At 24.7% G+C, this 25,849-nt stretch overlaps 17 protein-coding genes across 17 annotated transcripts in view, besides 43 other annotated features; 9 read left to right on the forward strand and 8 right to left on the reverse strand.

Annotated features, from left to right (window-relative positions):
* Window positions 1–139: 139 nt before the first annotated feature.
* Window positions 140–177: a sequence feature (AT_rich).
* A 27-nt stretch (window positions 178–204) lies between these two features.
* Window positions 205–275: a sequence feature (AT_rich).
* An 8-nt stretch (window positions 276–283) lies between these two features.
* Window positions 284–350: a microsatellite.
* Window positions 351–353: 3 nt separating this feature from the next.
* Window positions 354–1,652, forward strand: EDI_085580 (ATP-dependent rRNA helicase RRP3, putative; the record flags this gene model as incomplete). Its single annotated transcript, XM_001736802.1, has 1 exon — window positions 354–1,652. One exon carries the CDS (start codon window positions 354–356, stop codon window positions 1,650–1,652), a length of 1,299 nt encoding a protein of 432 aa, XP_001736854.1.
* Window positions 1,573–1,652: a microsatellite.
* Window positions 1,643–1,682: a microsatellite.
* A 3-nt stretch (window positions 1,683–1,685) lies between these two features.
* On the reverse strand, window positions 1,686–2,063 carry EDI_085590 (uncharacterized protein; the record flags this gene model as incomplete). Its single annotated transcript, XM_001736803.1, has 1 exon — window positions 1,686–2,063. The coding sequence occupies one exon, from the start codon at window positions 2,061–2,063 to the stop codon at window positions 1,686–1,688; it is 378 nt and encodes a 125-aa protein (XP_001736855.1).
* Window positions 1,908–1,965: a sequence feature (AT_rich).
* Window positions 2,064–2,070: 7 nt separating the features above from the next.
* Window positions 2,071–2,138: a microsatellite.
* A 13-nt stretch (window positions 2,139–2,151) lies between these two features.
* EDI_085600 (uncharacterized protein) lies at window positions 2,152–4,320 on the reverse strand (the record flags this gene model as incomplete). Its single annotated transcript, XM_001736804.1, has 1 exon — window positions 2,152–4,320. One exon carries the CDS (start codon window positions 4,318–4,320, stop codon window positions 2,152–2,154), a length of 2,169 nt encoding a protein of 722 aa, XP_001736856.1.
* Window positions 4,002–4,045: a sequence feature (AT_rich).
* Window positions 4,321–4,474: 154 nt separating the features above from the next.
* Window positions 4,475–4,524: a sequence feature (AT_rich).
* Window positions 4,525–4,575: 51 nt separating this feature from the next.
* Window positions 4,576–4,654: a sequence feature (AT_rich).
* A 48-nt stretch (window positions 4,655–4,702) lies between these two features.
* Window positions 4,703–5,717, forward strand: EDI_085610 (uncharacterized protein; the record flags this gene model as incomplete). Its single annotated transcript, XM_001736805.1, has 2 exons — window positions 4,703–5,200; window positions 5,250–5,717. The coding sequence occupies 2 exons, from the start codon at window positions 4,703–4,705 to the stop codon at window positions 5,715–5,717; spliced, it is 966 nt and encodes a 321-aa protein (XP_001736857.1).
* Window positions 5,206–5,241: a sequence feature (AT_rich).
* Window positions 5,710–5,777: a sequence feature (AT_rich).
* A 48-nt stretch (window positions 5,778–5,825) lies between these two features.
* On the reverse strand, window positions 5,826–7,310 carry EDI_085620 (3-ketoacyl-CoA synthase, putative; the record flags this gene model as incomplete). Its single annotated transcript, XM_001736806.1, has 1 exon — window positions 5,826–7,310. One exon carries the CDS (start codon window positions 7,308–7,310, stop codon window positions 5,826–5,828), a length of 1,485 nt encoding a protein of 494 aa, XP_001736858.1.
* Window positions 6,498–6,519: a sequence feature (AT_rich).
* Window positions 7,311–7,561: 251 nt separating the features above from the next.
* Window positions 7,562–7,658: a sequence feature (AT_rich).
* A 20-nt stretch (window positions 7,659–7,678) lies between these two features.
* Window positions 7,679–7,708: a sequence feature (AT_rich).
* A 139-nt stretch (window positions 7,709–7,847) lies between these two features.
* Window positions 7,848–8,249, reverse strand: EDI_085630 (uncharacterized protein; the record flags this gene model as incomplete). The annotated part of the gene is made up of 1 exon (XM_001736807.1): window positions 7,848–8,249. One exon carries the CDS (start codon window positions 8,247–8,249, stop codon window positions 7,848–7,850), a length of 402 nt encoding a protein of 133 aa, XP_001736859.1.
* Window positions 8,250–8,337: 88 nt separating this feature from the next.
* Window positions 8,338–8,466: a microsatellite.
* Window positions 8,467–8,509: 43 nt separating this feature from the next.
* Window positions 8,510–10,552, forward strand: EDI_085640 (FYVE, RhoGEF and PH domain-containing protein, putative; the record flags this gene model as incomplete). Its single annotated transcript, XM_001736808.1, has 1 exon — window positions 8,510–10,552. The coding sequence occupies one exon, from the start codon at window positions 8,510–8,512 to the stop codon at window positions 10,550–10,552; it is 2,043 nt and encodes a 680-aa protein (XP_001736860.1).
* Window positions 10,543–10,614: a sequence feature (AT_rich).
* A 68-nt stretch (window positions 10,615–10,682) lies between these two features.
* Window positions 10,683–10,757: a sequence feature (AT_rich).
* A 147-nt stretch (window positions 10,758–10,904) lies between these two features.
* Window positions 10,905–10,927: a sequence feature (AT_rich).
* A 518-nt stretch (window positions 10,928–11,445) lies between these two features.
* Window positions 11,446–11,497: a sequence feature (AT_rich).
* Window positions 11,498–11,512: 15 nt separating this feature from the next.
* On the reverse strand, window positions 11,513–12,155 carry EDI_085650 (uncharacterized protein; the record flags this gene model as incomplete). The annotated part of the gene is made up of 2 exons (XM_001736809.1): window positions 11,513–11,697; window positions 11,744–12,155. The coding sequence occupies 2 exons, from the start codon at window positions 12,153–12,155 to the stop codon at window positions 11,513–11,515; spliced, it is 597 nt and encodes a 198-aa protein (XP_001736861.1).
* Window positions 11,699–11,733: a sequence feature (AT_rich).
* A 16-nt stretch (window positions 12,156–12,171) lies between the features above and the next one.
* Window positions 12,172–12,349: a microsatellite.
* A 5-nt stretch (window positions 12,350–12,354) lies between these two features.
* Window positions 12,355–12,399: a sequence feature (AT_rich).
* A 35-nt stretch (window positions 12,400–12,434) lies between these two features.
* EDI_085660 (uncharacterized protein) lies at window positions 12,435–13,928 on the reverse strand (the record flags this gene model as incomplete). The annotated part of the gene is made up of 1 exon (XM_001736810.1): window positions 12,435–13,928. One exon carries the CDS (start codon window positions 13,926–13,928, stop codon window positions 12,435–12,437), a length of 1,494 nt encoding a protein of 497 aa, XP_001736862.1.
* Window positions 12,874–13,065: a microsatellite.
* Window positions 12,959–13,063: a microsatellite.
* Window positions 13,929–14,689: 761 nt separating the features above from the next.
* EDI_085670 (uncharacterized protein) lies at window positions 14,690–15,475 on the reverse strand (the record flags this gene model as incomplete). Its single annotated transcript, XM_001736811.1, has 1 exon — window positions 14,690–15,475. The coding sequence occupies one exon, from the start codon at window positions 15,473–15,475 to the stop codon at window positions 14,690–14,692; it is 786 nt and encodes a 261-aa protein (XP_001736863.1).
* A 323-nt stretch (window positions 15,476–15,798) lies between these two features.
* Window positions 15,799–15,831: a sequence feature (AT_rich).
* Window positions 15,832–16,142: 311 nt separating this feature from the next.
* Window positions 16,143–16,177: a sequence feature (AT_rich).
* A 91-nt stretch (window positions 16,178–16,268) lies between these two features.
* Window positions 16,269–16,327: a sequence feature (AT_rich).
* Window positions 16,328–16,382: 55 nt separating this feature from the next.
* On the forward strand, window positions 16,383–16,850 carry EDI_085680 (ubiquitin-conjugating enzyme E2-17 kDa, putative; the record flags this gene model as incomplete). Its single annotated transcript, XM_001736812.1, has 1 exon — window positions 16,383–16,850. One exon carries the CDS (start codon window positions 16,383–16,385, stop codon window positions 16,848–16,850), a length of 468 nt encoding a protein of 155 aa, XP_001736864.1.
* Window positions 16,851–17,764: 914 nt separating this feature from the next.
* On the reverse strand, window positions 17,765–20,536 carry EDI_085690 (DNA double-strand break repair Rad50 ATPase, putative; the record flags this gene model as incomplete). The annotated part of the gene is made up of 1 exon (XM_001736813.1): window positions 17,765–20,536. One exon carries the CDS (start codon window positions 20,534–20,536, stop codon window positions 17,765–17,767), a length of 2,772 nt encoding a protein of 923 aa, XP_001736865.1.
* Window positions 18,481–18,504: a sequence feature (AT_rich).
* Window positions 18,563–18,624: a sequence feature (AT_rich).
* Window positions 18,724–18,759: a sequence feature (AT_rich).
* Window positions 19,367–19,450: a microsatellite.
* Window positions 19,533–19,589: a sequence feature (AT_rich).
* Window positions 20,536–20,592: a microsatellite.
* Window positions 20,593–20,634: 42 nt separating this feature from the next.
* Window positions 20,635–20,743: a microsatellite.
* Window positions 20,744–21,001: 258 nt separating this feature from the next.
* Window positions 21,002–21,159: a sequence feature (AT_rich).
* Window positions 21,160–21,198: 39 nt separating this feature from the next.
* On the forward strand, window positions 21,199–21,693 carry EDI_085710 (prefoldin subunit, putative; the record flags this gene model as incomplete). Its single annotated transcript, XM_001736814.1, has 2 exons — window positions 21,199–21,489; window positions 21,538–21,693. 2 exons carry the CDS (start codon window positions 21,199–21,201, stop codon window positions 21,691–21,693), a joined length of 447 nt encoding a protein of 148 aa, XP_001736866.1.
* Window positions 21,694–22,020: 327 nt separating this feature from the next.
* On the forward strand, window positions 22,021–22,578 carry EDI_085720 (vesicle transport protein SFT2B, putative; the record flags this gene model as incomplete). The annotated part of the gene is made up of 2 exons (XM_001736815.1): window positions 22,021–22,128; window positions 22,186–22,578. The coding sequence occupies 2 exons, from the start codon at window positions 22,021–22,023 to the stop codon at window positions 22,576–22,578; spliced, it is 501 nt and encodes a 166-aa protein (XP_001736867.1).
* A 97-nt stretch (window positions 22,579–22,675) lies between these two features.
* Window positions 22,676–23,245, forward strand: EDI_085730 (GTP-binding protein RHO1 precursor, putative; the record flags this gene model as incomplete). The annotated part of the gene is made up of 1 exon (XM_001736816.1): window positions 22,676–23,245. The coding sequence occupies one exon, from the start codon at window positions 22,676–22,678 to the stop codon at window positions 23,243–23,245; it is 570 nt and encodes a 189-aa protein (XP_001736868.1).
* A 235-nt stretch (window positions 23,246–23,480) lies between these two features.
* Window positions 23,481–23,559: a sequence feature (AT_rich).
* A 287-nt stretch (window positions 23,560–23,846) lies between these two features.
* Window positions 23,847–23,917: a sequence feature (AT_rich).
* A 39-nt stretch (window positions 23,918–23,956) lies between these two features.
* Window positions 23,957–23,989: a sequence feature (AT_rich).
* Window positions 23,990–24,186: 197 nt separating this feature from the next.
* Window positions 24,187–24,304: a sequence feature (AT_rich).
* Window positions 24,305–24,324: 20 nt separating this feature from the next.
* Window positions 24,325–24,429: a microsatellite.
* Window positions 24,430–24,483: 54 nt separating this feature from the next.
* Window positions 24,484–25,082, forward strand: EDI_085740 (uncharacterized protein; the record flags this gene model as incomplete). The annotated part of the gene is made up of 2 exons (XM_001736817.1): window positions 24,484–24,503; window positions 24,782–25,082. The coding sequence occupies 2 exons, from the start codon at window positions 24,484–24,486 to the stop codon at window positions 25,080–25,082; spliced, it is 321 nt and encodes a 106-aa protein (XP_001736869.1).
* Window positions 25,041–25,079: a microsatellite.
* Window positions 25,083–25,163: 81 nt separating the features above from the next.
* Window positions 25,164–25,258: a sequence feature (AT_rich).
* A 14-nt stretch (window positions 25,259–25,272) lies between these two features.
* Window positions 25,273–25,849, forward strand: part of EDI_085750 (uncharacterized protein) — a gene marked incomplete at both ends in the record, with an annotated part of 704 nt that continues 127 nt past the window's right edge. The window contains 2 exons of the mRNA XM_001733302.1: window positions 25,273–25,363; window positions 25,444–25,849. The exon at window positions 25,444–25,849 is cut by the window's right edge and continues 127 nt beyond it. Coding sequence (XP_001733354.1) covers window positions 25,273–25,363; window positions 25,444–25,849 — 497 coding nt within the window. The remainder of the gene's footprint in view (window positions 25,364–25,443) is intronic.

Below are 25,849 nucleotides of genomic sequence, written 5' to 3' on the forward strand. Positions count from 1 at the left end.
TCATAATAATATTAATTGTAGTGATCATTAAATAGAACAATCTCATTTAACAATGAATATTCATTGAAATATAAAATAATATAACACAATGATAAATAGATGATTATTTGTTGTTTATGTAAATAATGAAAGAATATTGAAAATTATAATAAATTTCACAAAAAATATAAATAATATGTCAACCCTTAATAACCCTTATTTTCCATTTATATTATACATTTTAAAGAAATTTTTAAAATTAAAATAAAAATTTTTAATTTATTTTCTAAATTTAAGAAACCCTAAAAAAAATACAAAAAATGAAAAATAAAAAAAAAGAAAAATAAAAAAAAAGAAAAAGAAAAAGAGAAGAGATGGATGATACTGCTTCTAAACAAAAGACATTCAAAGATTTAGGATTAATTCCTGAAGTGTTAAAAGTAGTAGAGTATTTAGGATATAAGAAACCAACAAAAATTCAAGAAAATTCTATTCCAGTTGCATTACAAAAGAAAGATATTATTGGAATTGCACAAACAGGAAGTGGAAAAACAGCATCATTTCTACTTCCAATGATTCAACATTTATTAAATGTTAAAGAAAAGAATAGAGCATTTTATTGTATTATTATTGAACCAACAAGAGAATTAGCGGCACAAGTAGTTGAAGTATTAGATGAAATAGGAAAAGCACTTCCTGGATTAATGTCATGTTTATTAGTAGGAGGAATGGATGTAATGAAACAAAGTGTTCAACTTGCAAAAAGACCACATGTAATTGTTGGAACACCAGGAAGAATAGTTTATCATATTAAAAATACAAAAGGAGTTGAAGAATCAATTCAAAAAGTTAAATTTTTAGTAATTGATGAAGCTGATAAATTACTTGAGATGGATTTTGCAAATGAAATTGATTATTTAATTGAAAAATTACCAAGTCAAAGAACAACAATGTTGTTTTCAGCAACTATGTCAACAAAAGTTGAAAAATTACAACGAGCATCATTAACACATCCTGTTAAAATTAAAGAAGAAGAACAAAAATATCAAACAGTTGATACATTAAGACAAGAATATTGTTTTATTCCATTTAAATATAGAGATGGATATTTATTAAGTATATTAAAAGAAACAGAAGGAAAATCAATTATTATATTTACTATGAAATGTTCAGGATGTACAAAATTAGTAATGATGTTAAGACAATTAGGATATGCAGCAATTCCATTACATGGGAAAATGAGTCAACAAAAACGATTAATTGCATTAGAAAAATTTAAAAGTGGGAAAAGAGGGATTTTGGTTGCTACAGATGTTGCATCAAGAGGACTTGATATTCCAAATGTTGATATTGTTATTAATTATGATTGTCCACTTGAACCAAAAGATTATATTCATCGAGTTGGAAGAACTGCAAGAGCAGGAAAAAGTGGATATGCAATTACACTTGTAACACAATATTCAATTGAATTATATCAACGAATTGAAACAATGATTGAAAAGAAATTAAATGAATATAAAGTAAATGAAAAAGAAGCAATTGCATATTCACAAAAGGCAAATGATGCAATGAGAATTGTTAGTCAACAACTTAAAGAAGAAGCACAAAAGAAAAAAGAAAAACTTCAAAAAGGACAAAAAAAATTAAATGAAGAAGAAGATAATGATGAATAAATAAATTAATTAATTGATTGATTATTAATTTTATTATTGTAAAGAAAAAATACTAATTTCAAAACATAAAAATCCATTATTAATTGGATGAATAAATTGTAATGATGGAAATTTTCGATTTAATTGAATTAAATATTTTTGTAATTCAATCATTTTTCTATGATATTGATTTTTAAAACAACAATTTGTTAATCCACAACTTATACATGAAAAACTTTCTTCAATAATTGTTTTCCATGTAATAGTTTCTGCTTCAATAAAATATTGATTTATTTGATTTATAATTATTTCAAATTCATTATTTTCAATTAATCCAGCTAATTGTTGTGGTCTTGTTGTAAAGAATCTTGGTGTAAGTCCTTTTGAATAATCTCTATCTATACTCACAATTTGATATTGTGGTGTTTGCATTAAATAAATTTTTTTTATTTTTATATATTTTATTATTTATATTTATTTATTATTATATAATAAATATTATTATTAAAAAGAAACTAAATTAAATAGAAAGAACAATAATTGTTCCAATATCATCTGATGCTACTACTTTCATATTATTATCAGTTTCAATAGCACTAATTGATATAATTTTAGATGGACAACAATTCATTATTTTTCCATTTGAACTTTTATTAAAATGAATTGGTTTTGAGTTAAATGGAATTATATCAAGAGATCCATCTTCAAATCCAAGAATTATTTTATTATTAATTCCTTTCATTGCAGTAATTGATTTATTAATAAATTGACCATAATCTCTTTCATATGTTTTTGTATTAATAATATACATTTGACCAGATGGTGTTCCAACAATAATATTTTCTTTAACATAACATAATCCAGTAATTTTTTCATTACAAACTTCAATTAAATGTGTTTTGAAATTACCTTTTTCTCCATTAACAATAAATACTTTACCTTCTCTTCCACCTACAGCAAAAATTCCTTTTTCAAATATTAAACATTGAATTTCATCTTCTTCACCAAATGGTAAAAAGGAATCAACTACTTTATATGTTTCTCCATTTTTTTCCCATAAATATAAAGTTTTAGCTGGTATTGGTTGTGTAGTAAATTTACTTGGTTTAAGATATAATCCACCAGTAACAATATATTGTTCATCTTTACTTACAACAATATGTGTTACTTCACTTTGTTGGTCAAGTAATTTATTTGTTTCAGGCCAAAGTGTATGATAATGTAATTCTTCTTCAGGAGGTGCAGTCATATAGATTTTAGGAACACTAGCAACAGTAATATCATTTTCTATAGGTAATTCATCACTATCAGGAATAACTAATGTTTTTATATCAAATTGTAATTTTGTAGGTGATTGAACTTGAGATTGTCTACTACTTCCAGTATGTTCTTTTAATGGACAATTTGTTAATGAAAGTGGTTGATGATTAGCTCCAATTGGTGATTTATCATAATAAATCATATCTTTTTCAGAAAGATTTGATTTTGTGATATATCTTAATGTTTCAATAAAATATTTTGATGCTTCTAATATTCTAACTGGTTTTTCTTCAATACTACTAGTAAGAACACGAATAGGATTATTAATTAATACAGCTTGTGATAATGGATATCCATGAACTAATGGTCTTGCAATTTCTACCCAATGTTCTTGTGTTTTATTATCTACATTAATATTTTTAACAAAAAATCTTATAGTATAATCAAGTGAAGAAGATATAATAGCAAGATTAGATGGTATTGTTGGTAATGGATAAAGTTCTACAGAAGAAACTGCTTGAGAATGTCCTGTTGGAAGAACAATTTGAGTTGGAATAGTATAAGAATTATCTAATTTCCATCCATGTAAATGACACATATTAGTTAATGCAATAAGAATTCTATTATTTTCATTAAAAGTAAAACGAATATATCTTTCATCTCCAACTCCACCAAGTCTTACTGTTGATAACCATAAATCATTTAATTGGAAGAATTGAATTGAACAATCAATTGAAGAAGCAATAAATGTATTATTTCCATGACATGATATACCACTAATTCTTAAATCACTAACAGAAACAACAGATTCAACTTCTAATGTTGGATATTGATGAATATAAACTTTACCTGAATCAGTTCCTATAAATACTCGTGTTAAATCATCACTTTGACATAATGCAGTTACCCATGTTTTATTTCCTGGAATTCTTCTTTCATTTGTTCCTTGTTTAATAACTAAAGTACCTGATGCATCAGTAAGGGCATAAGCAATTGAAGGGAGTTCATTTTTTGGATTACCAAAAAGAGTTGCTGTTTCAATAAGAATTTTACTTGAGATATCTTCAATAATTTTACCTTCAAGAGTAATTAATAATACTCTTAATGGTGATAATATAAGTAAATAATTTTCATAATTCTTTATATTAATAATAGGATATTCTCCAATAGAAATAATTCTTGTTTTTTTATCTTCTTCTAAATTATATAATTCAACTATTCCTCTTTCTGTTCCAATAGCAATAGTTGTGTCATTAATAACTTCTATTGAACGTACTGTTTGTTTAAAATCAATAATACTCATAATAGAACTCTTTTCAATATTAACAATACCAACAACATGTGCATTTCCAAAGAAATATTTCTTACCATCTTTACTAAATTTTAAATTACATTGAATATTTGGTCCTAATGATATAAACTCTGTCATAGAAAATAAATGTTTGTAAATAAAATTATTAAGTTAGTTCAGATAATTCATTGACTTGTCAAAGGGTTGAAAATGGGTTGATTCAATAATTCTAATAACAAAATATTAAATAATATTCTATGTTTTGTTTTAAAGAAGTAAAAACACTAATTTGTAATATAATATTTATAATACATTAAATATTATTTTGTTTTTCTTATTTAACGAGTTATTTAAGAAAAAGGTTTGAAAGAATAAAAATGATATAACACTATGTAAATTTTATTTCATTAAATAGTATATCTAATTATATTCATATTACTCTTTAATACAAATAAATTTTTTTATTATTTTAGGATTTAGTTAAATTAAGAATGAAAGAACTTCATTAAAAAAGTGAGAAATGTTCCTTCTATTTATCATATCCTTTTGTGTAGAAAGTACAATAGGTGAATTGATCACTGATTTTAATTCTATTCAACACCAACCAAGAAAATTTAATAGAAAACTATTTGTTGTTGTAGAAAATGATAGAGAAATAAAAATTGCTAATGAACACAATGACAGAATTGACCAAATAATAATAAAAGGATTTAGTATAGATTCAATTCAAACAGGAATTCCAAAAGTTCAAGGAGTATGGAACTATTCAATAAATTCAAAAGAACGATTTGCTCATATCAAATTTGATAATTTTGTAAATATTATAAATCTATCATTTGAAATTGCAAATTCAATTGTAGAGTTTGTAAAAAAATATAATTTAGATGGTATTTGTCTTGAAGGTCTTGAAAATGTGTTTTATATTACAGGAAGGTCATCACGTGATGTACGTTTAATACTTAGAAGAATTGGAATAGAATTACATAATATTAACAAGAAAGTGTATGTCATTATTCCTGTTTGTTTATTATTTGTTTTTTATATTATATAACATTAATTGAATATAGCCAAGAAGTGTTGCTATTAGTGGTACAACAATCAATTCTTTACAAAACTATATTGATGAGTTCATTATAGATACAACAGATTATTACAGTAAAAGTCTTCATTCATCTCATTGTTCATCTCCATTGATGTATGTTGAAAATCTTATCAAAGATTGTACTTCAAAAAATAAAGAACTTAAAAGTATGACATCTATTTCTATTGACCTATCTGGATATAAGTTCTGTCCAAACTATCCTCGTTCTTCAATTAATATTACATCCTTTCAAACTATTCTTCATAATCTTACTAATTCAACTTGGATAGAAGAATGTCAAGAACATAGTTTTAAAGATCCAAATAATTGTGAAATTATGTTTCCAACTATTGAGTATATTGAAAAACGAATTAACTTAGCAAGTCAAGAAGGTTTAGATATTACTTTATATCATATAGAATCAGCTCATCCTAATATCTTTGACCTTTTTTAATAAAATCTTTAATTATTTCTTTTTATGAATAGTTATCAATTTTAAAAAAGATATAAAAAACCATAATCAAATTAAAAGGTTTCTGTTTTAATTATGGGGCCTCCCTAATTAATTGATCTTCTTCCAAACAACAGAATTACATTTTAATCCTGAACCAAATCCAATTTGCCAAACTTTATCTCCTTTTTGTAAGGTATGAATTCTTTCAATAAATTTAAATTCATACCAAATAGATGAAGAAGAAGTATTTCCAAATCTATATAAGGCAGCTCTTGAAGGCATGCAATCTTCATCAGTAAGATTTAAATTTTCTTGAAGTCCATCAATAATAGCTCTTCCACCAGCATGAATACAAAATCCTTGGAAAGTCTCTCTGAAATTAGGTTTAAAGATATCTTCTTTCTTTTTCATATTTAATTTATGTTGAATCATATCAATAAGATATAAAAAGATATCTTTCCAACTCATTACCACTGGCATTAATTGATTTAAATTTTGGACTAATGCTCTTGTAACACATTTTAATAAATCTCTTCCAATTTTTACTCCTACTATTCCATCATCATCTTCAGATTGGAAAATACAATTATAAGAATCATCATATTTTTGGTGATTAATTCTAACACTAGTAACTAATTTATATGGTGCAGTAGATGAATACTTTGATTTATTAGATAATAAAATAGCAGCTCCACCCATTCTAAATAAAGTATCAGATAATAACCTTCCTTTTTCTTGTCCAGGATACCACCCTCTAGTAATACATTCAGTAGAATAAACTAAAATATTAATATTTTTATTACATCTTAATAAATCTCTTGCTAAATCAATAGAGATTAATCCAGCGGAACATCCCATTCCACCTAATGAATAATTTTTACATGTTTCTTTCATTTTGTAAATATTCATAATCATTGCAGATAGTGATGGAGTTGGAGCAAACATAGAACAATTAGTAATTACAAAGTCAATATCTTTTTGTGGATCAATCTTTAATTTATTAAATAATTCATCACAGGCAATTTTAATATTTATCTCCATCTCATATCTTGAAGATTTATATGTATCATCAGGTGGAACAGTATGAAATGCTGGTGGTAAATAAGTATGATCACCTAATCCTGTTCTATGAATTAAACGTGATAGAAAATCTAATGATTTTGGATTAAAACGTTTAATGTCTTCAGTAAATTTTTGAAATTGTTCATTTGTTGTTGCAAGTTCTTCTGGTGGTTTAGCAGTACAAAACCCAACAAGATAAACTGATGGTTCTTTTTTTGCAATAAAATAAATCATTACAATAAAAAGAATAGAAAATATAGAAGCAGAGATACATAAGGCTTTTGCGTTTTGTTGAGAGAAGATAGGGAAAGAAAGGTCGTATAATCCATATAATTGTTTTGAACCAACAAAAACAATTGAAGCAACAAATATTACTCCTAAGAGTTTTACAATGAAATCAATAATTATTGTGTTAATACCAGACCTTTTTACATTAGCCTTTAAATATGGTAACACTTCATTTTCTTCGTTATCAAACATTGGATACCAATAAGGTTTTAATGAACGATCAGCCTTATCAGAAGTACTCATTTTAAAATGAATTCTGAGATGAAACTCCTTTGTTTGTTTAAATAATAAAGAAAGTCAATTTGGTTCTTCTACCTTTACTTTTTCTGGGGAGAAAGTTTTCAGGGTTTCAATGAGAGAAAGAATCGATGATGGAATAACAATTTTTGGTAATAGTAATTTTTAATATTGAATGGCTCATCTCTTTTTCATCTAAAATAATAAAAACAGATGTCAGTATTATTTTAAAGAATAATACATTCATATCTCAAAGCAATTAATTTTTATACTTTTAAGTAATATTTATAATGAATTATTCTATAACATTTATTTAAAAAGAATATTATTTTGTGAATTATAAATAGAAAAATAGAATTGCTTTTTCAAACCAGAAAATTAATTAATTTTATTTATCATAATATCTTATTTCAATCTTATTGAGATTTAATTTTTTAAGGATTTTTCTTTTTTTTTTGAGGGGTAATTAGTTTTGATTTATTGTAAATTTAGAAAATTTGTGATAATTTGGAATTTTATATTTATTCTTTTAATAAATCATCATCATTTTTTAAAATGTAATTTCTTTGATACAACTCCATCTTTTTTCCTATTTTCTAGATTTTTTGAGTTTTCTTTCTTTGGTTTCTTTTCGAGTTTTTCTTTTTCATTTAACTTTAGAAAATCTTTCATTTCTTTAGATGAAGGAAGTGTTTGGATACACTCACTCTTTAAATTAATTTCTTTTTCTTTATTTAAAAATGGTTTTTGATATAAGGTATAGTATAATGCCTTTTGTTCTTCTTTTTCTGTGTGTTGTTTATTGATTAGTCTTTCTTGTTCTTTGTCAAGATATTTTTGAAACCAAGATTGATGACATTTAGTTGTTCCTCCAAGATAATGAGATTCATTTTGGTTTCCTCTTAATGTATCCCAGTCAAAGTCTTTAGTATGTCGTGCAGACATAAAATACTTTGATTGAATTTTTTGAGTTCTTCTCTTAACAGTAAAATTTATGTTTTGTTTTATATTGCACAAATATTAAATTATTATCAAAAACAAAAAGCAAAAAATATTAAAAAAAAAACGAAAAATAAGAATTTTAATTAAATTTAGATATATGAGAGAAAAGAAATGACAAATTAAGAAAATAGCAAAAAAACGATGGAATAAAAAAAAGAAATGGTTTATTTAGGTGAACTTTAAAATAAGAAATTAAGTCACAAATGAACTTAGAAGACTTTGAAGTAATAGATAAAGACGGAAATTTTACAGAAGTAGATTTTAAGATTGAGCAACCTACTAAAGAGAATGAAGAGCCACTTGATCAAAGAAGAAGAATTATAAATGAAATATATGATACTGAAGAATCATATGTACAAGGATTAAAATTATGTATCAAATATTATTATGAACCATTAAATGAAAATAAAGGTATTATTCCAAAAAATAAATTGGATGTTATTTTCCTTCATTTTCCAGATGTTCAATCTATGAATTCTTCATTTTTTGAACAATTAAAAGAACAAAAAGAAAAAGGAAAATTATATGATTGTATTGGTTCAATATTTGTTGAATTTAGTCATTTTTTTAAGGTTTATAAATTAATCGTTGGAAATTCTGAAGCTGTTTTAGCAGTTTTAAAAGATGTATGTAGTTCTCCTCATGTAAGTAGATATTTAGAACAACAAAGACTTCGTATTAATGCTAAGGTTCAATTAGATCTTCGTTCATATTTAATTACACCAGTACAAAGATTACCTCGATATAATCTTTTATTAAATGAATTATTAAAACACACCCCAACAGACCATCCTGATTATAACAATATAGTTAGTGCATTAATTTTTTTAAAAGAATGTACTCAATATGCTAATGACAGTGTTAAAGAAAGAGAAAGAAGAGATAAATTAATAACAATTGCTAAAACATGTGAAGGTGCAACAGCTGAATCAATTGTAAAACCTGGAAGATCATTTGTTAAATCAGGAGAAGTATTAGAAATAGGAAAGAAAATTAATAAGCCAAGATTTATTTATTTATTTAATGATATGTTAATGTATGGTATTGGAGATGAAAGAAAATTAAGTGTTATTGGAATGTATAATATTGAAAGTATTATGATTAAAGATATTAAAGATTCTCCTAATTCTCTTCATTGTTTTAGAATTCTTAGTTTAAGTTCGTCTGAAGTTGATATTACTTTTCAATGCGAAACTGAAGAAGAAAAAAAGGCATGGTTTGATAGTATAAATAATGCAGCCCAAGATGAAAGAAGCAGGTTATTAACATTAAGAAATGAGATTACAATTAACTCAACTACTGTATGGATTCCTGATGAAGAGGCAAATGAGTGTATGAGATGTGGAACTCCATTTACATTGTTTTTCCGTAAACATCATTGTAGAAATTGTGGATATATAATTTGTGCCAATTGTAGAACTCGTTGTAAAGTACCAAAATTAGGAAGGGTAGATTATGTATGTCTTAAGTGTTATGACGAGCTTCAGGTAGAAAATAAAAGAAGAAACTCTCTCTCTTCAAATCAACCTCAACAAATAGTTAAAGATACTATTTCTTCCTCTGCTTTACCTGAACCATCAAAACAATTTAATAATCCTACTTCTTCAATTAATAATACTATTAATCAAGAACCAACTCCTTCTATTGTAAAATCATCTACTAATGATATACAAATAAATAAACAAACCTCGCATTTACCACCTTTACCAACTCCTTCTCATCACAAAACAGAAAGTTGTCAAGTTCAATTTAGCTTACCTTCTAAACCATCTGATTTGTCTTCTCAGTCATTAAAAAAAATTCAACAACCATCACAGCTATCTTCATCAGAGCCACCTCACTCTTCTACAATGAAACAAAAATCTTTAAAACAAGACACTTCTATAACAACACCTGAACCACTCGATAGTTCAACTGATAAAAAAGAAGTTCAACCAATTAAAAGAGCTCAACCTTCTATTCCTCAAAGACAACAATCAAATTCTAGTATTCAAAAAACAAAACCTCAACTTCCTTCTCGTGGAAATACAACCAATCCTTCTTCAACAATAACAAATTCAAAACCTTTGGTCCCAAGTAGAACTCTCCCAAAAGTTAATACACAAACAACAACACCAAATGTTGATGGAACACAACACGAAAATAACTCATTTAAAGAAAGACTTGCCATGTTCCAACAACAAAGTTCTCAAACAGAAAAACCAACATTACCAATTAGACGTAAAGCGAATCCACCAATAAATTAATTTAATAAATTTTACATAAAGGTTTTTTGTTTAAATTTTTTTAAATTAAACAAAAAAAAATTGGAATTGTTTAATAGAAGATATTTTGAAAACTTGTTTAATACTTTCTCAGTTAATAATCAATCATTACTTTTTTAAAATAAAATTTAATATTAAAAATAAGTTTTTAAAAACTTATTTTTTTTTAAAGAATTAAAATTAAATACATTCAAAATAAGAATAAGAAGTTGGATATTAGTTGTTTGGCAAATCTTTTTACTACAAAGATTTTATTATTTTCTAGTGGTTACATAAAAATAATATTGTTTCTAGTTATATATAAGAAAATTGGTTCATTTTTCTATTGGTTTTGTTATTTTATTTTTTTTTATTATTCATGAAGATAATATTTTTTGGGGGGAGTTTCTTGAAATACATTATTTGTTTTTATCTTTTTTATCTTTGTCAATAATAAAATCAAACAATTTTTAAAGGATTTTTTTAATTACTTCTTTTTGACGTTCAGTAATGCAATAGAATACAAAAAAGATCAATAATTTAATGTATTTCAATTACAACTTATTTTTGTTTTTTTTTTATGAAAGTCATATAGTCATCATTTGTTGAATTAATGACACTAATAATTGGTAATAATTTTGCTGAAATTATTGGAAAAAAAAACATGAAATAAAAATAATAACAAGTCCTTGAAGAGAAACTAAATTCTTAAAGTTGCTTAACAATTATTTTTGGAGGAATTATTAGAAGTATTTATATTTGATTAAACTTTTTGATAATTATGATATTTTTATTACCATTTATTGGAAAAATGTTTAGACTCTTTTACAGAATTTTATTTACTATCACAAATAAATATTTTATTCAATTTCCAAATATTAATTATTGGATCTTTCTTAATTTAAAATTAAAAATTATTCAATTTTATGATTTAATTTTGTTATATAAGATGAAACAACTGATTTACATTCCCATTGATTGATCACCTTGATATGCCCCTGAAATATAACTCCCACCAAAGTTTTCTTGATATATATCTTGAGTAAATTGTTGTTGAGGAACTTGTTGTATTGGAGTAGTTTCAGGTTGAACAGTATTTGATACAGTAAGATGTTTTTGAATAAGTTCATTAAAACGAGCTATTTGACCTATATATTAAATACAAATAGATTATAAATTAAAAACAAATCAAACCTTTTATTGTTAAACGGATTTCATAAGCTTTAAAATAATTTGGATTTTGTTCTTTTAATTTAGTTAATATATAAATTGTCATTTCAGTTGGAATACTTTTCTTTTCTAATTCTCTAATAATTTCATCATCTGTATAATAAAACTGTAAATATTGTTCAATCATGCTTTGTAACAGAGTTATATCCATAAGACTATTTTGTAGTTGTTGTACTTGTGGTTGAATATATTCTGATTGATATCCTACTCTTGGTTGATATATTGGTTGTCCTTGATATTGAACAGGAACTTGTTGATTAGGGAATGTTTGGTATTGTGGTTGTTGATATCTTTGTTGTTGATGACTTCTATCAATTGGTTGTTGGGGAGTACTAATAGAGTTAGAAATAACAGATCCATTTGTATTAGGATTCATTCTACTCACTTATCAATTTTTTAGTTTCTTTTTTCTATTGTTTTTTCTTTTTATTGTTGTTATTTTGTTAACTTTTTTTGTATTATTTCTAATTTTTTACCATTCTTCTTTAGTTCTTCTTCATTTTTGAAATAGTTTTTATTTTTTCTCTTTTCAAACGAAATCCTTTTTATTTATTCTTCTTTTTTCGTTTTCATACATTAAAATTAACTTATGTAATATAAAACAATTTTTATTATAAAATCTCTTTTCTTTTTATTTCTTTTGATTGGTGTTTTCTCATAAGAAAGAGTCAGATAAATCAAGGGTGTCATCACTTGAGCAAATATTCCCATCATTTTTAATTTCTCCGAATTCTATAAGAAATGAAAATGATTCACTGTCTTTACTAATATATGTTTCTCCATTAATCCCAATGAAATTATTAATACCAATAATATTACGGATAGCACTTAATTGTTTTTGATTGAGAATAATTATTGTTCCTAGTGGAAATGACTCATCACTACCATGAAATTTAATTCCTCTCTGTAATTGTCTATATACAATATTGTTCAATCCACTTGGATTACAAATAATTCTTAGTTTTTTATTTTCTTCATTTTGGTTAGTTTCCATTAAATTTTGATATACAACAACATGTTCTGGTTCCATAATATATTTAGATATTGCTTCTTTGATTTCTTTTTCTCTTTCATTACATACAACAGTTAGGCATTTATTATTTTTAATAATATTAATAACTTCTTCTTTAAATTTTTGTACTTCATGTTCGTTAATGTTCCATTTAATTTTGTCATCACTTTTCTTGACTCTTTTTCTTTTTTCATTTACTTCTTTATCATTAATTAATTTTTTTGGTTTTATTGTTTTCGTTTTCTTTGTTTCTTTCTTTTTCATTTTCTTTTCACAAACAACCTTTTCTTCTTCAACCTTTTTTACCTCTTTACTAACTTCCTGTTCTATTAATTTTATTCTCTTTTTTCTTTCCCTTTCTTGAACTAATAATGGATTTTCTACTTCAGATAATAAACTCTTTCTTTTAGGTGGAGTAATTATTGAATTATTTTCAATACTACTACTTATTACATTAAATTGAATCTCTTCTGTGTTTCGTTCAATTTCACTTGAAATGATATTATCATCTTTTTTTCCATTTTCTTCAATTAATGTAGATAATGTATTTTCTTCATGAGTTTCTGTTACTAATTCACTTTGATTATCATTTGTTTGTGTTAATTCGATAGTTTTTATTTCGGTAATGCTTTGTTCAGTAATAACACTTTTATTATCTACTTTTTTTTCTTTTTCTTCAATTTGAGTAATTTGTTCTTCTCTCTTTATAGATTTCTTAGACCTTATACTGTTTTGTTTTGCTTTGATTGTTTGTTCAATTTCCACCAACTTGGATTGTTTAGGAGTTCTATCAATCTCATATCTGATATTATTTTCAATCACAAATTGGATATACTTTTTTGCCATTTGGTTAAAGGAGATTTTCTTGTTTTCAGTAAGATCTATGATTTCAAGTATTTGATTATCTATTTGAACATACTTCCTAATAGACAAACTATATGCTTTCTTCATTGTGAAAATAGTTTGAAATCCAAAGTATTTATCTTGAAATTCAATCATCCAAAACCATTCAGTAAATGGATATCCTTTAAACTGTGTTATATAATATTCCTTTAATCCATTAATTCCTGTTTCAATATTGTCTCCTAATAATTTTGTTTCTCCTTCTATTCGGAATGCATAAAATGAACGTTTCATAATAGGAAAGTAAAATTTTAGGTTATTTTGCATTTTGTACTATGAATAGTAAATAAAGTTCTTGTTTCGAACTTAGAATTTTTTAGTTTCAATATAATAAATCAATTATGCTTGGTATTTATGTTCATTCAAGAAGTTTTGAACATCCCCTGTTACTGAACAAATGAGGTAGTCGGCATAAAAGTAAATTCCAACAACTACTGTATTTAGTCCAAATAGCCATACCCCAGCCAATGTTGTTGTAAATAACATAAATAATACTGTCAATCCAGCACAAATAAATAACATTGATTTATATGAAATATAATCCAAAATGAAATAAAATTTAGGAGATATACAAATGCACAACAAAAATAATACCGATGAAATAAATTCTAAAAGAGATACAATATATCCATTTTTAATAGAAGACAAAATGTAATGTATATCATTTGAACAAAACTCTTCTCCACCAAATCCATTAACAAACAAGGTCCTTAAGGCAATGATAAGTTTGAGTATAGATAATATCAACGCAAACACTAGAGCCACTCTTCTGAAAATGTCTGACGTTTTTTGGTCTTTTTCTTCTATTTTCTCAATCTCCTGAATCTCCCCTAATTGTCAGCGATCTCATTGACATCATCTCAATCTATTAAAACAAACGATAATTATTTTCCATAATTTGGCGTTGACGTAACTCTTTGGATGACATTAAAAAAAAATAGTTTTAGTTCAACTTTTCTTAAGAAAGAAATTCCAGAAAAAACAGTTAAGAAGAATTAGATTTGCTTATTTTTTCCAAAAGTGTTGAGATGAAAAGGAACTTTACAGAGAGGACAAAATGAATGGCAACGAATCCACTCATCAATACAACTACTGTGAAAATAATGTTTACAGGGAAGAAGTTTCATTGATTCGTTTTCATGAAAAGGTTCCATACAAATTGGACATTCATTGTAATGATATTTTGTAGTTGAATTATATTTAATTAGTGGAAAATTAAAATGATAATTGATTTCATTCTCATTGAATGATAATTCTTCAAATAAGTCAATAAAATGTGGAGGGGATGTTGTTATTTGCATACATTCCCAGAGATCTATCAGTGCAATAACAGATATCGAGAGTTTTAAATAAATCATTCCACCAATATCAAGGGATAATAATAATATCATAGTTGATAAATAGAAATGGGATATTCTTTCAACTGAGGTTAAAAGGACACATGTTTGTAATGATGGGAGACATAAAACAATAGTGAATATTACAATTAATCCTTTACATAAAGACCAAAAATATATGAGATATATTTTGGCTGAAAAGATTGATGGTGTTTCAAGAATAAGTTCGGATATGATAACAGTCATTTCAAGAACTTTTATTGTAATGTTTGTGATGACATCAATTGTTGAATCTATTATATCTATCTGATATAACATTAAACGTACTTCTTCCTGAGAAGAGTTTAAAAGAGGGTGAATGATACAAGAAATAAATGAAATGAAAAGACAGAACCAAACAATCACAATATAATTTTCACATTTAAACTCTTTATATAATAGCATAATTGTATTATTTTTTATTCATTCATTTTATTATTTTGATTGTTGTTGTAAATAATTATATTATACAACAATTATGAAAAGATTTATTATTATGGTATGATTCACTTTATTTTGATGTTATTAAATTTAGATTAATATTGTTTAGACAATAGTATGTTACACTTTATCAATAGGAGTTATGTCTAAGTATTGAAACAGAGTCTATTCATTGATTATCCTTTAGTTACATATTAACAGAATAAGAATAGTCAATGAAAATTATGAGATTTTATTACTGATATTTAATAAAGATTTAAGAATAAAAACGTCATACATTAATCAACAAATAAAAATGATTATTTATAAATTAATAAATACATGATTGTATTGTAAATAACACTTTGTTTATTAATTTCATTTATTATCATTAAAAGACTATTTTATCAGATAGTTCTAATACAAGACTAAAGATTAATGATAAATCTTATTCGTATTAACTCTTTTATTCTGAAATTACTTATAAATAATAAATACCTTAAAAATAATAATGGTAATATTAGAAATCTTTCATAATTTCATAATAAACAAAATCATATGTTCATTGAGTCTATAAACTTTAAAGCTCTTGAAATAATAATAGTGTTATCAAACAAAACATCACATAGAGTTTTTTCTAAAATGGATATTGTTAAATTTAACAAAATATAGTAATATTTTTTATTAGATGTAGTTTAAAACATATAAAACACAGTAGTGGTAGGTTGAATGATATAGGTTAGTGTAAAATTCAATTAAGAGATGAGGATTGGTGAGGTAAAATTATAAATAATAAAGAAAAAAAGATAGAAAAAATATAATAAAAAATAATAATTAGATAGAAATGAATAAATGACGAATAACTAGAACTGTAAAATTATAGAAAAGAAAAATGTCATCAAACCAAATGAGACAAAGAAGAATTGCCCAAGAAACAAAAAACATATTGAAAAACCCACCAACTGGAATTAAAGTAACTATCGATGAAAATAACATAGATTATTGGAAAGCAATTATTGATGGACCACCAGATACTCCATATGAAGGAGGTAAATTTGCATTAGATGTTTTTCTTCCAGAGAATTATCCTTATAGTCCACCAATAATCAAATTTGCCACTAAAGTTTATCACCCTAACATTTCATTTTTTGGAAAGATTTGTTTGGATACATTAAAGCCTCAAGGATGGGTATGTGCAATGCAAATCTCCTCTGTTTTACAAACAATCCAACAATTACTTGCTAGTCCAAACTTAGAAGATCCATTAAATTTGGAAGTCAATAATTTATGGTTATCTAATCCTGAACAAGCCAAAAGCAATGCTCGTAATTACACTCAAAAATATGCACATGCACAATAATTGAATATTATCATATATCTTTTTCTTATTTTTCATACCAAATATACTTTAGTATGATATATAATTTGAATTAAACAATTTTGTTAATAAAAACAAACACAAATAATATCAGAGTAATAATAATTGTCTAATTCTTTTGACAAAATATACAACTGATTAGAAATGGTTGATAAATTAATTTTAAAAATACAATGATTAGTTCGTCATATCACTTAATTTTTCTTGGTACTTGGTTCTTCTTCTCCATCCTTATTATATTTTATATTTTCTTTCTTCTTTTCAGCTTTTATATTAACTAAGTATTAAAAATTAGAATACTAACTCTATTTATTTTATTTTTTTTTCCTTCTTTCTTTATGTTTAATGAATACCCTGTTATTATATTGTATTTTAAAGTTAATAATCTTATAACAATGCTCATATTTTTGTGATTACAACAATTCTTAGGTATTGAATCTGTTAAATATTTGAATATATTTTACTTGAATATTATTTGAGTAATATGTAACATCATATGTTTGGATCTTATGTTAATTTAATATCAATTATTGTATTTTTCAGAATTGTTAATTATTTCAGTTTTCATATAACTATTGAATTATAATAATGAGTGTTATCTACACAATATACAACATTTATAATATTAAAATGATCATGTGATTAATTTTAATTTACTTTGTATTTATGCAAGAAATTAAAGTCATTGACTTCATTCTTCTTTTATTTTCATTACCAACTATAAAACACTTAAATGTATTTTTTTAATGAAAAAATAATGAGAGATATGACATTTTAATATCTATTCAAAATAAAACAAGTTGTTATATAACAAAACAAGAAGATATTTGATATTTATAAAATTGTTCATTTGTTATCTTAAACTAAATACAAAATAACTTTCATTTATCTTTTATTCATCCTCTACAATTTAATTCGATTAATAATTGTTTCCATTGATGTACAAATTCTTCTTTATTTTGTTTTGACCAAACAATATTTTCAATTCTCCTCATTACTTTTTCATCACAACCCCTTCCATTGTTAATCATTTCTTTAAGAATACAAACACATCCATTTTCATCAATAACCATCATTTTTCTAATATTTTCAATTACACCTTTCTTATTAAATATACATTCAGCACTAGTATTGATTAATCCAATAACTATTGAATTGTATTTTTCTTTAACAATTCCCATTAAATTAATATTTCTCATAATAAATGATTTTGTCAATAAAATATTTAATGCTTCAGTACTCTCTTCGTTAATATGTTTATTATGATGTTGATTTCCCCAATTAATTAAATCAATCAAATAAAACATATCTTGTGGATTAGATTCACAAATTATCTCTGAACAATATTCAATGACAATTCGAATGAATGAAAATAATGCTTCTCTTATATCTGGATAACTAATATTATCTTTTTGTATAATTTCAATAGTCTTTTCAATTATATAATGATAATATACACTTATTTGTTTTTTACTTTCTTCTTCAAGTTCATTAATAAGATGATAATATATCCAAATTACTGTACTATCTCGTTCTTCTTTATTTCTTATACAATATCCTTCTATAATTATTCCATTATATTCTTCAATAAATTTTCTTCTTTCTTGATTTGTTATTATTTTAATATAATTAATAAGTATTTCATTAATTCTTCTTATAATTTCATTGAACATTCTTCTACTAATATTCTCTTCATTTTTTTCTTTAATTATTTGATTAATCTTATTATAAATAATCATTAAATTATCAATATTTTCTTTCATATATTCTTTATTAGTTGTATTTCCTCCTTTAAAATACCATTTCATTCTTTCTATACTTTCTATTACTTCTTTTTCATTAAAAACTTCTTCACTTATTAATCTTTTTATATTTTGTTTAATATTTTTTACAATCTTACCAATAATTAATTCTCCATATTCTTTTACCCTTTCTATTGGAAGATATTTTGAAATAATTCCAAGACTTTCATACATTCCTTCTTGTTCTTCTTCATTTAATATTTTTATTATTCCTTCAATTCTCTCAAAATTCATATAACTAATAATCCCCATTTTATAATATACTATTCCACAATTATCATGTAATTTTTTTAGACTTATTATTACTTTCTTTCTAATTTCTCCTTCTTCATTAATAATAATTTCTTCCATTTTTTTAATTATAACTTTTAACATCTCATTACTTTTTATCATCACTTCATAACTACCATCAATTATTTCAAGAATCCCTTCAAAGAGTTTAATTCGATTTATTTTGTTTTTCTCATTTTCTATTTTATCTATCAAAATATCATTCATCTTAACAAAGATAATCCTTCTAATTTCAATATCATATTTTTTCATTATTTGTGAAATATAATAACTTATTGATTTAATTTCTGTACTATTATTACTTTCTATTATTTCTTCAATCATTTTTTCTACATACATTGGTTCAATATCAAAGATATAATTAATAATTCTTTCTGTACATTCATTAATTAATCCTAATATATCTTCTATCTTTCTCTTTTTTTTAATTCCCTTTTCAATTACTTTTATTTCTTCTTTCTTTTCTTCATGTCGTTTAATTATTTCTTTACCAATAATTAAATGATATTTTTCTTCTCGTTTATTTATTGTTTCATTATTCTTTCTCAAATAAAATTCAATCCCATCAATGATATTATAATAAATTTCTTTATCTTCTATTTTCATACAATTTATTAAATATTTAATTCCTTCTTCTATTTCTGTTCTTCTTTTAATATTATCACTACATTTTATTAACTTAGTTATAATCATTACTTCTTTCATTATATTAATTTTTCCTTCAATTCTAAAACTTCTTTCTTTTATTTCGTTTATTTTATTACTCTCTCTAATATACTTCATAAAATACCATATCATCTCATTACCTTCTTTATTTCCTTCAATTAGATTATATATACATTCATTTCCTTCTTTCTCAATATTCTCATTTCTTCTTCTTTTCATAATATTGATAATTCTTTCCATCATCTTCATTTCTTTCTTTTCTTCTTCTGGCATCATTTTGATATAGTCTTGTACAGTTTTGAGACTATGTTCAACCATTTCATTGTCTTCACTACTTTCACTTACTTTCATCAAATATTCAATAATTTTCTTTCTATGTTCTCCAATATCAATTCTTCTTCCAGTTATTCTTGTTTCTTTCTCAATTTCTTCACTCAATATTTTAAATATGTCAATTGAATTTTTGCATTTCTTTTCATTAATAAATCCATTTCTAATAATATCCTCACTGAATGTAAACCATATTGTATCCCATTCTTTCATAATAAATATTACAATAATTTCATTCATTTTATTAATCAATCCATATTCTTCTTCATTACATACCTTATTTATTTGTTCACTAACATATTCTTTTATTCCTTTCTTAGTTTCTTCTCCTATACTATTCCATCCACCTTCTAGTCTTCTCTTTAAAATATCCATTGCATACATTTTTGTTATTACGCTTTGACTAATTTCCATTATTCCTGGAACTTTTAAGTATGTATCACTCCTATTGATAAATTCAAGTAATATCATTTGCGCTTTCTTCATTTCTTCAATGTCTCTTGTTTGAACGGCTGAACCAACAACTTTATCCAATAATGAGACATCGAAAGGAATATTCACATTCAATATATTCTCCATTTGTTTTCTTTTTGTTTTTTCTCTTTTATTTTTTAATTTTTTTAGTTTTTTGTTTTAAAAGAAGAAAAAAAGGATAAATAAAATAAAGAGAATGATAATTTGTATTTTAGTTGTTCCTTGTGTTTTGTTTGTGTTTCTCTTTTATTATTATATTTGTCTTTCTTGTTTGATTTCTTGTTGTGTTCTTTCTATGTGATTTCTGTTGTTTGAAATTCGTATATTAAGATACTTTTAGATTAATTCTTGTTTTGTTGTATCTGCTCCTTCTCTCTTCTTGTTCATTAATTCTTATTCATTTGTTAATGAAATGAATGTAGTGATAAACAGATTAATCACAACAAATAACAGAAACACAAACAGTAAATCAATAAGAAATCCATTGTATCAACCAATAACAACAATACGACACGAAAATAACAATAAAAGTGAAGTATCAAATAATAATAACACACTCTCTGAGGATTGAATAATATTATTAATGAATAGATTTATGAAAATGAATAATAGAATATAACTTTCTATTAATCTTAAATAATTAGTTTTTATTAAAAGATGATTTGAACTTTAATTGAAAAAATATAGTATTTGATGATAAATTTTATTATAGTCAAATAATAAAAAAAGAATCTGTAAATGAATATAAACATTTATTAAGAAGAAGTATGTCAGCCCCAAAGCCAATTCCATTGTCATCTCTCTCTCCAAGAGACCTTGCTGGCTTACATAAAACTCTTCAAAACGAATTACAAAACCTTCAAGAAAGTTATGAACAATTATTTTCAGTTCAACAAACCTATTTAGATAATAAAGATATTATTAAAACATTGACAAATGAAAAAGTAAAAGGTCAACCAATGCTTGTACCAATGAATTCTTCACTTTATATGAAAGGAGAGATTGATAGTTATGACCGTGTTATTATTGATATTGGTGCTAATTATTTTGTATCAAAAGTTTGTTTTTTAGTAATAAGGAGTTGTTGTTAAACCAATAACCAATAGAAATTATCTGCTGCTTTGGAGTTTTATGATAGAAAAATTAAGCTCGTTGAAGGAGAAAAGGAAAAAATTTTAAAAATTGTTAGTGACAGAAAACAAATGATTGCTGCTGTTCAAGAGCAGATGGCAAAAACACTAGCTGCTGCTCCATCAAAATAAGTAAATTTAATACTTTTCATAACAAATATACTCAATTTTATTTCTTTTTTTTAAAAACTTGCCACATACCATACTGCATGGATTTGTGCTGGGAACCAACAGATTAAACAGAGAATAATATTAATCCAGAGATGTGTGGTACATCCTCCTAATAAACCAACAGCTAATGGTGGAAGGATGATAGCTAAAATCACCCATAGAAAACATCTACAACCACATTCCATTTTATTTAATTTGATATATCTTCTTAAAGCAAGTGTCTTAATAGATGTTGTCCTTTCTGTTATTTTTATTTTCTCAATCTTATCTAATAATCATATTTCTAAGATGGATTTCATTGATGAACAGACACTTCTTAATCCAGAAACTTTACAACAAACAAGTGAATTTGCTTTAGAAAAACCATGTATTTGTTTTCATTTGTCTCTTCGAGCTGTTTGTATTTTTTTTTATTAACTAATGACATAAAATAATCATAATATTTAATTCTAGAGAATTTTTGGATTTTTATGTACATTTACTTTTGGTGGTGTGTTTTTGATTCTTTGTATCCCTCTTCTTGGAACATTACTTGTAGCCCCCTCTGTTTTTGGTATTTTCTATTCTATGGGACTTATTCTACTTTTTAGTTCAATGCTTTTCCTTTATGGACCAAAACAACAATTCTTAAAACTATTTAGTTCTCCTCTTCGTTGCATTTCATTCTTTGTGTGTATAATTGCTACAATATTTACTTTCTTCTGTGTATTTAAATTCAGATATATTTTATTCATTCTATTGTCTATCCTTCTTCAGTTAGGAGCATCTATGTGCTATGGATTTTCACTTTTACCATTCTCACAAAGTTTGACAGAACGTTGTTTTAAGAAACAATCAACTAATTAAACAGTTCATCTATTAAACTTAATTTTGTTTAGTTCCTTTCCTATACACACCTAAAATCTCAAAAGTATGATCTTAAAATGTTTAAAGTAAAACGTTCATGGAACCATTGAATCTTGAAAAGAAGATTGTTATCACATTCACTGGAGCTCCTGGAATTGGAAAGAGTCAACTGATAAGTGTTATGACAAGTGGAAGATTTACTAGTCAATATGAACCAACTATTCAAGAACATTATACTATGAAATTGGTAGAAGGAAATAATATCTTCAATCTTACTATTGTAGACACATCAGGATCACCAGATTATTCTAAGCTTGCATCAGGGGCAATTGGAAATAGTGATTGTATTGTAGTTTGTTATTGTCCTTATATTCCTAAATCATTTGATAGAGTGGTAGAAGTTATTAAAGAAGTGAGGACAATAGCAGATGACATACCAATTATCGTTGTTGCTACTAAAATGGATTTGAAAGATGACAAAGTAACAATGAACAAAATTGGTAAACAAAAGATTCGAATGGTAAAAGATTTGAAAAGTGAATTAAAGAAAAGCAAAATTTCAGGATTCTTTGAAACATCTGCAATAAGTGGAAATTCTTATAAAGAAATATTAGAGACTGCAATTAAATATACTCAAAAATCATCTCTTTGGAAGAAAAAACAATAATTTATGTTTTAGTTTAACCAATGACAAATCTTTTTCATCATACTATAATATGAATAACCAAATTCTGATCAACACTTCAAAATAATCAAAATTATAAATGAAATAAAAATCAGAGAGATGGCCATGCGTAACAAGTTGTGGACGGCCTTTATCTTCATAAGAAGATTATACTCACTCATCATTTTATTTGAACCTGAAGGATCTAACTTTTTCTTCTTTTTTTCCTTTTTTACAGTTTTTTTTTCTTAAATAATTATTATGGGTTTAAATTAAATTGAATTTAATAGTTATTATTTTTTGTTTATTAAATAAAACTACTATTCAAAAAAATCTCTTCTAATTCAAAATTTCTTCAATTTTTATTAAGTATTGACACAATCTAATATTCCTATTGTAAAAAACTAAAACTCATGATAAATACTATTATTCACACTCATACATGTCTTGGTAATAACTTTTAAATTGGAAATTTTAATAAGACAATAAATTATTAGGTTGATAATAACGTTCTGTTATAAAGAATTTTTAAAATAAATTCAGATTGAATAAAATTCATAAAAGAAAATGTTAAATTAACATTTTCTCAAACATTATGTTCTTGTTAATTTTATGTTAAAAATCTTATTTTTTTTAGAATGAAACTAAATTATATTTTTATAATTCATTTAATTTGTAGCTTTCTTTGAAAGGTTATACAATAATCTATCTTTGTTTTAATATAACTTTAAATATTTTAAAATATTACCACTAGTCACAGTGAAGTAAACAGCTTATTTATTATGTTCACAAATAAAAAAAATTTAACCAATAGAGATGTAATTTATTTGAATTGTTTAATTACTAATTTTTTTCTTTTTAACAGTTATCCATCAAAAAATTTATATTGAAAATTTCCTTGTTATGTTTAAATAAAAAAATTTTTTCGATAAAGGTGATACGTCAAAAATATAATAACAAAATAATAATTTTTAATTTTTTGTTTTAAAATCTACCAAAAATAAAAATAGAATTTTTTAGAATGATTAATGAAAAGAGAAAAATTATTTATAAGTTTATTTAGTTTTCTATTTTACAGATTTGAAAAAATAAGAAACGACAGAAACTAGAAACAATAGGAAAAAATATTAAACAAAAATAAAAAGAATGGAAAGAGAAGAAGGGAGAATAGAAGAAGTTAAAAGAAACCTATGATGTCGGGATATATGAGGCTGAGAGAATTATAAGATTTCAATCAATTAATGTCTGGCTCAGAAAACACGTTTGTATTTTATTATATTCGAATTTACCAGCGAGGTTTTGTTCATTTATGAGAAGTGTCCTTTTATTTAAAAATTGAGATGATTGGATTTACAAGCTATTAACTTCGCAAATACTCACACATCTGGCGAGAGAAATGAATTATATCATTAACACAAATTAAAAAGAGATGTTATCTAAAGGAATGAAATAGATCTTCACCCTTTGGTAGCTGCTGTTCTTTCTCGCCTTGATGACTTATTTATAGAGACTCTTAACATAAAAACAAAAAATTAACAGAGATAGTAAGAAACCAAGAACGAAGAAACAAAGTAGAAAATACATTGTTATTAAGTCAAAGAAGGGAAAAAATCCATATATCAAATTTTGCCAAGAAAAGAGAGAAGAAGTTAAAGCTGCTAATCCTGATTTGAAACCAAAAGAAATCACTTCCAAATTAGTTGAAATATGGAATGGAATGAGTGAAGAAGAAAAAGCTAAGTTTAAGCCAAAGCCAAGAGTTGGACCAAAAGGTAAACTTGCTAAAAAAGAAACTCCTGAAGAAAAAAAAGAAGAGACAAAAGAAGAAAAAGAGAAGTAATTAATTTTTGTTTTAAGCAACAAACTAGTGTAGCTTAAATGACTGATTTTCATGTTAGTTTGAGTTAAGGACAACAATTTGTTTAATAAGAATTAAATAATTTTGTTTACAAATTAAATAAGTTTTTGATATTATTTAAATTACAATTTTTTAATTTAAAAAAAATCTTTTAAAAAGTATCAAGAAAAATATGGAAGAAGATGACAAAAAACCTCTTTTTCAATTCTTCAAATCAAAGAAAGATTCTGAGACAGAACAAAATCTGGTTGTTAATGAAGAGAGTTTGGTGATTATCATTTATTAAAAGAAAGAAAATAAGTACTGTTTTTGTGAATAAAGGAATTTATTAACACTATTTTAGAACAAGACAAAAGTATTAGTTCAAAAATTGGTACTTTTATATCAACATTTACTTCAAGTAAACCGTCATCACACAAAACTACAAAATCAAAATCAAAAGAACCTGAACAAACATATCAACCTGCTTATCCAAGAGAATATGACCTTCTTACATCAGGACAATTTCAATCTGAATCAGCTGTTCCTAAAGATACTAGATATATGAATGAAGGTACAACAGAAACAACCGACACAATGGGAAGTGTTAGTAGTTTCTCAACTACATTAGAATTTAATAGAAATACTGTTTTACCAGAAGAAATGGCAGAAAATCAAGAATTTTTTATGGGAAGAAATACCAAAACACCAGAACGATATATGACAATTCGAAATCAAATTATTGATATGTGGAATGAAACAAACCAATT

This window comes from Entamoeba dispar, genomic scaffold, assembly GCF_000209125.1.
Source record: "Entamoeba dispar SAW760 scf_1105229460127 genomic scaffold, whole genome shotgun sequence".
NCBI lineage: Eukaryota > Evosea > Mastigamoebida > Endamoebidae > Entamoeba > Entamoeba dispar.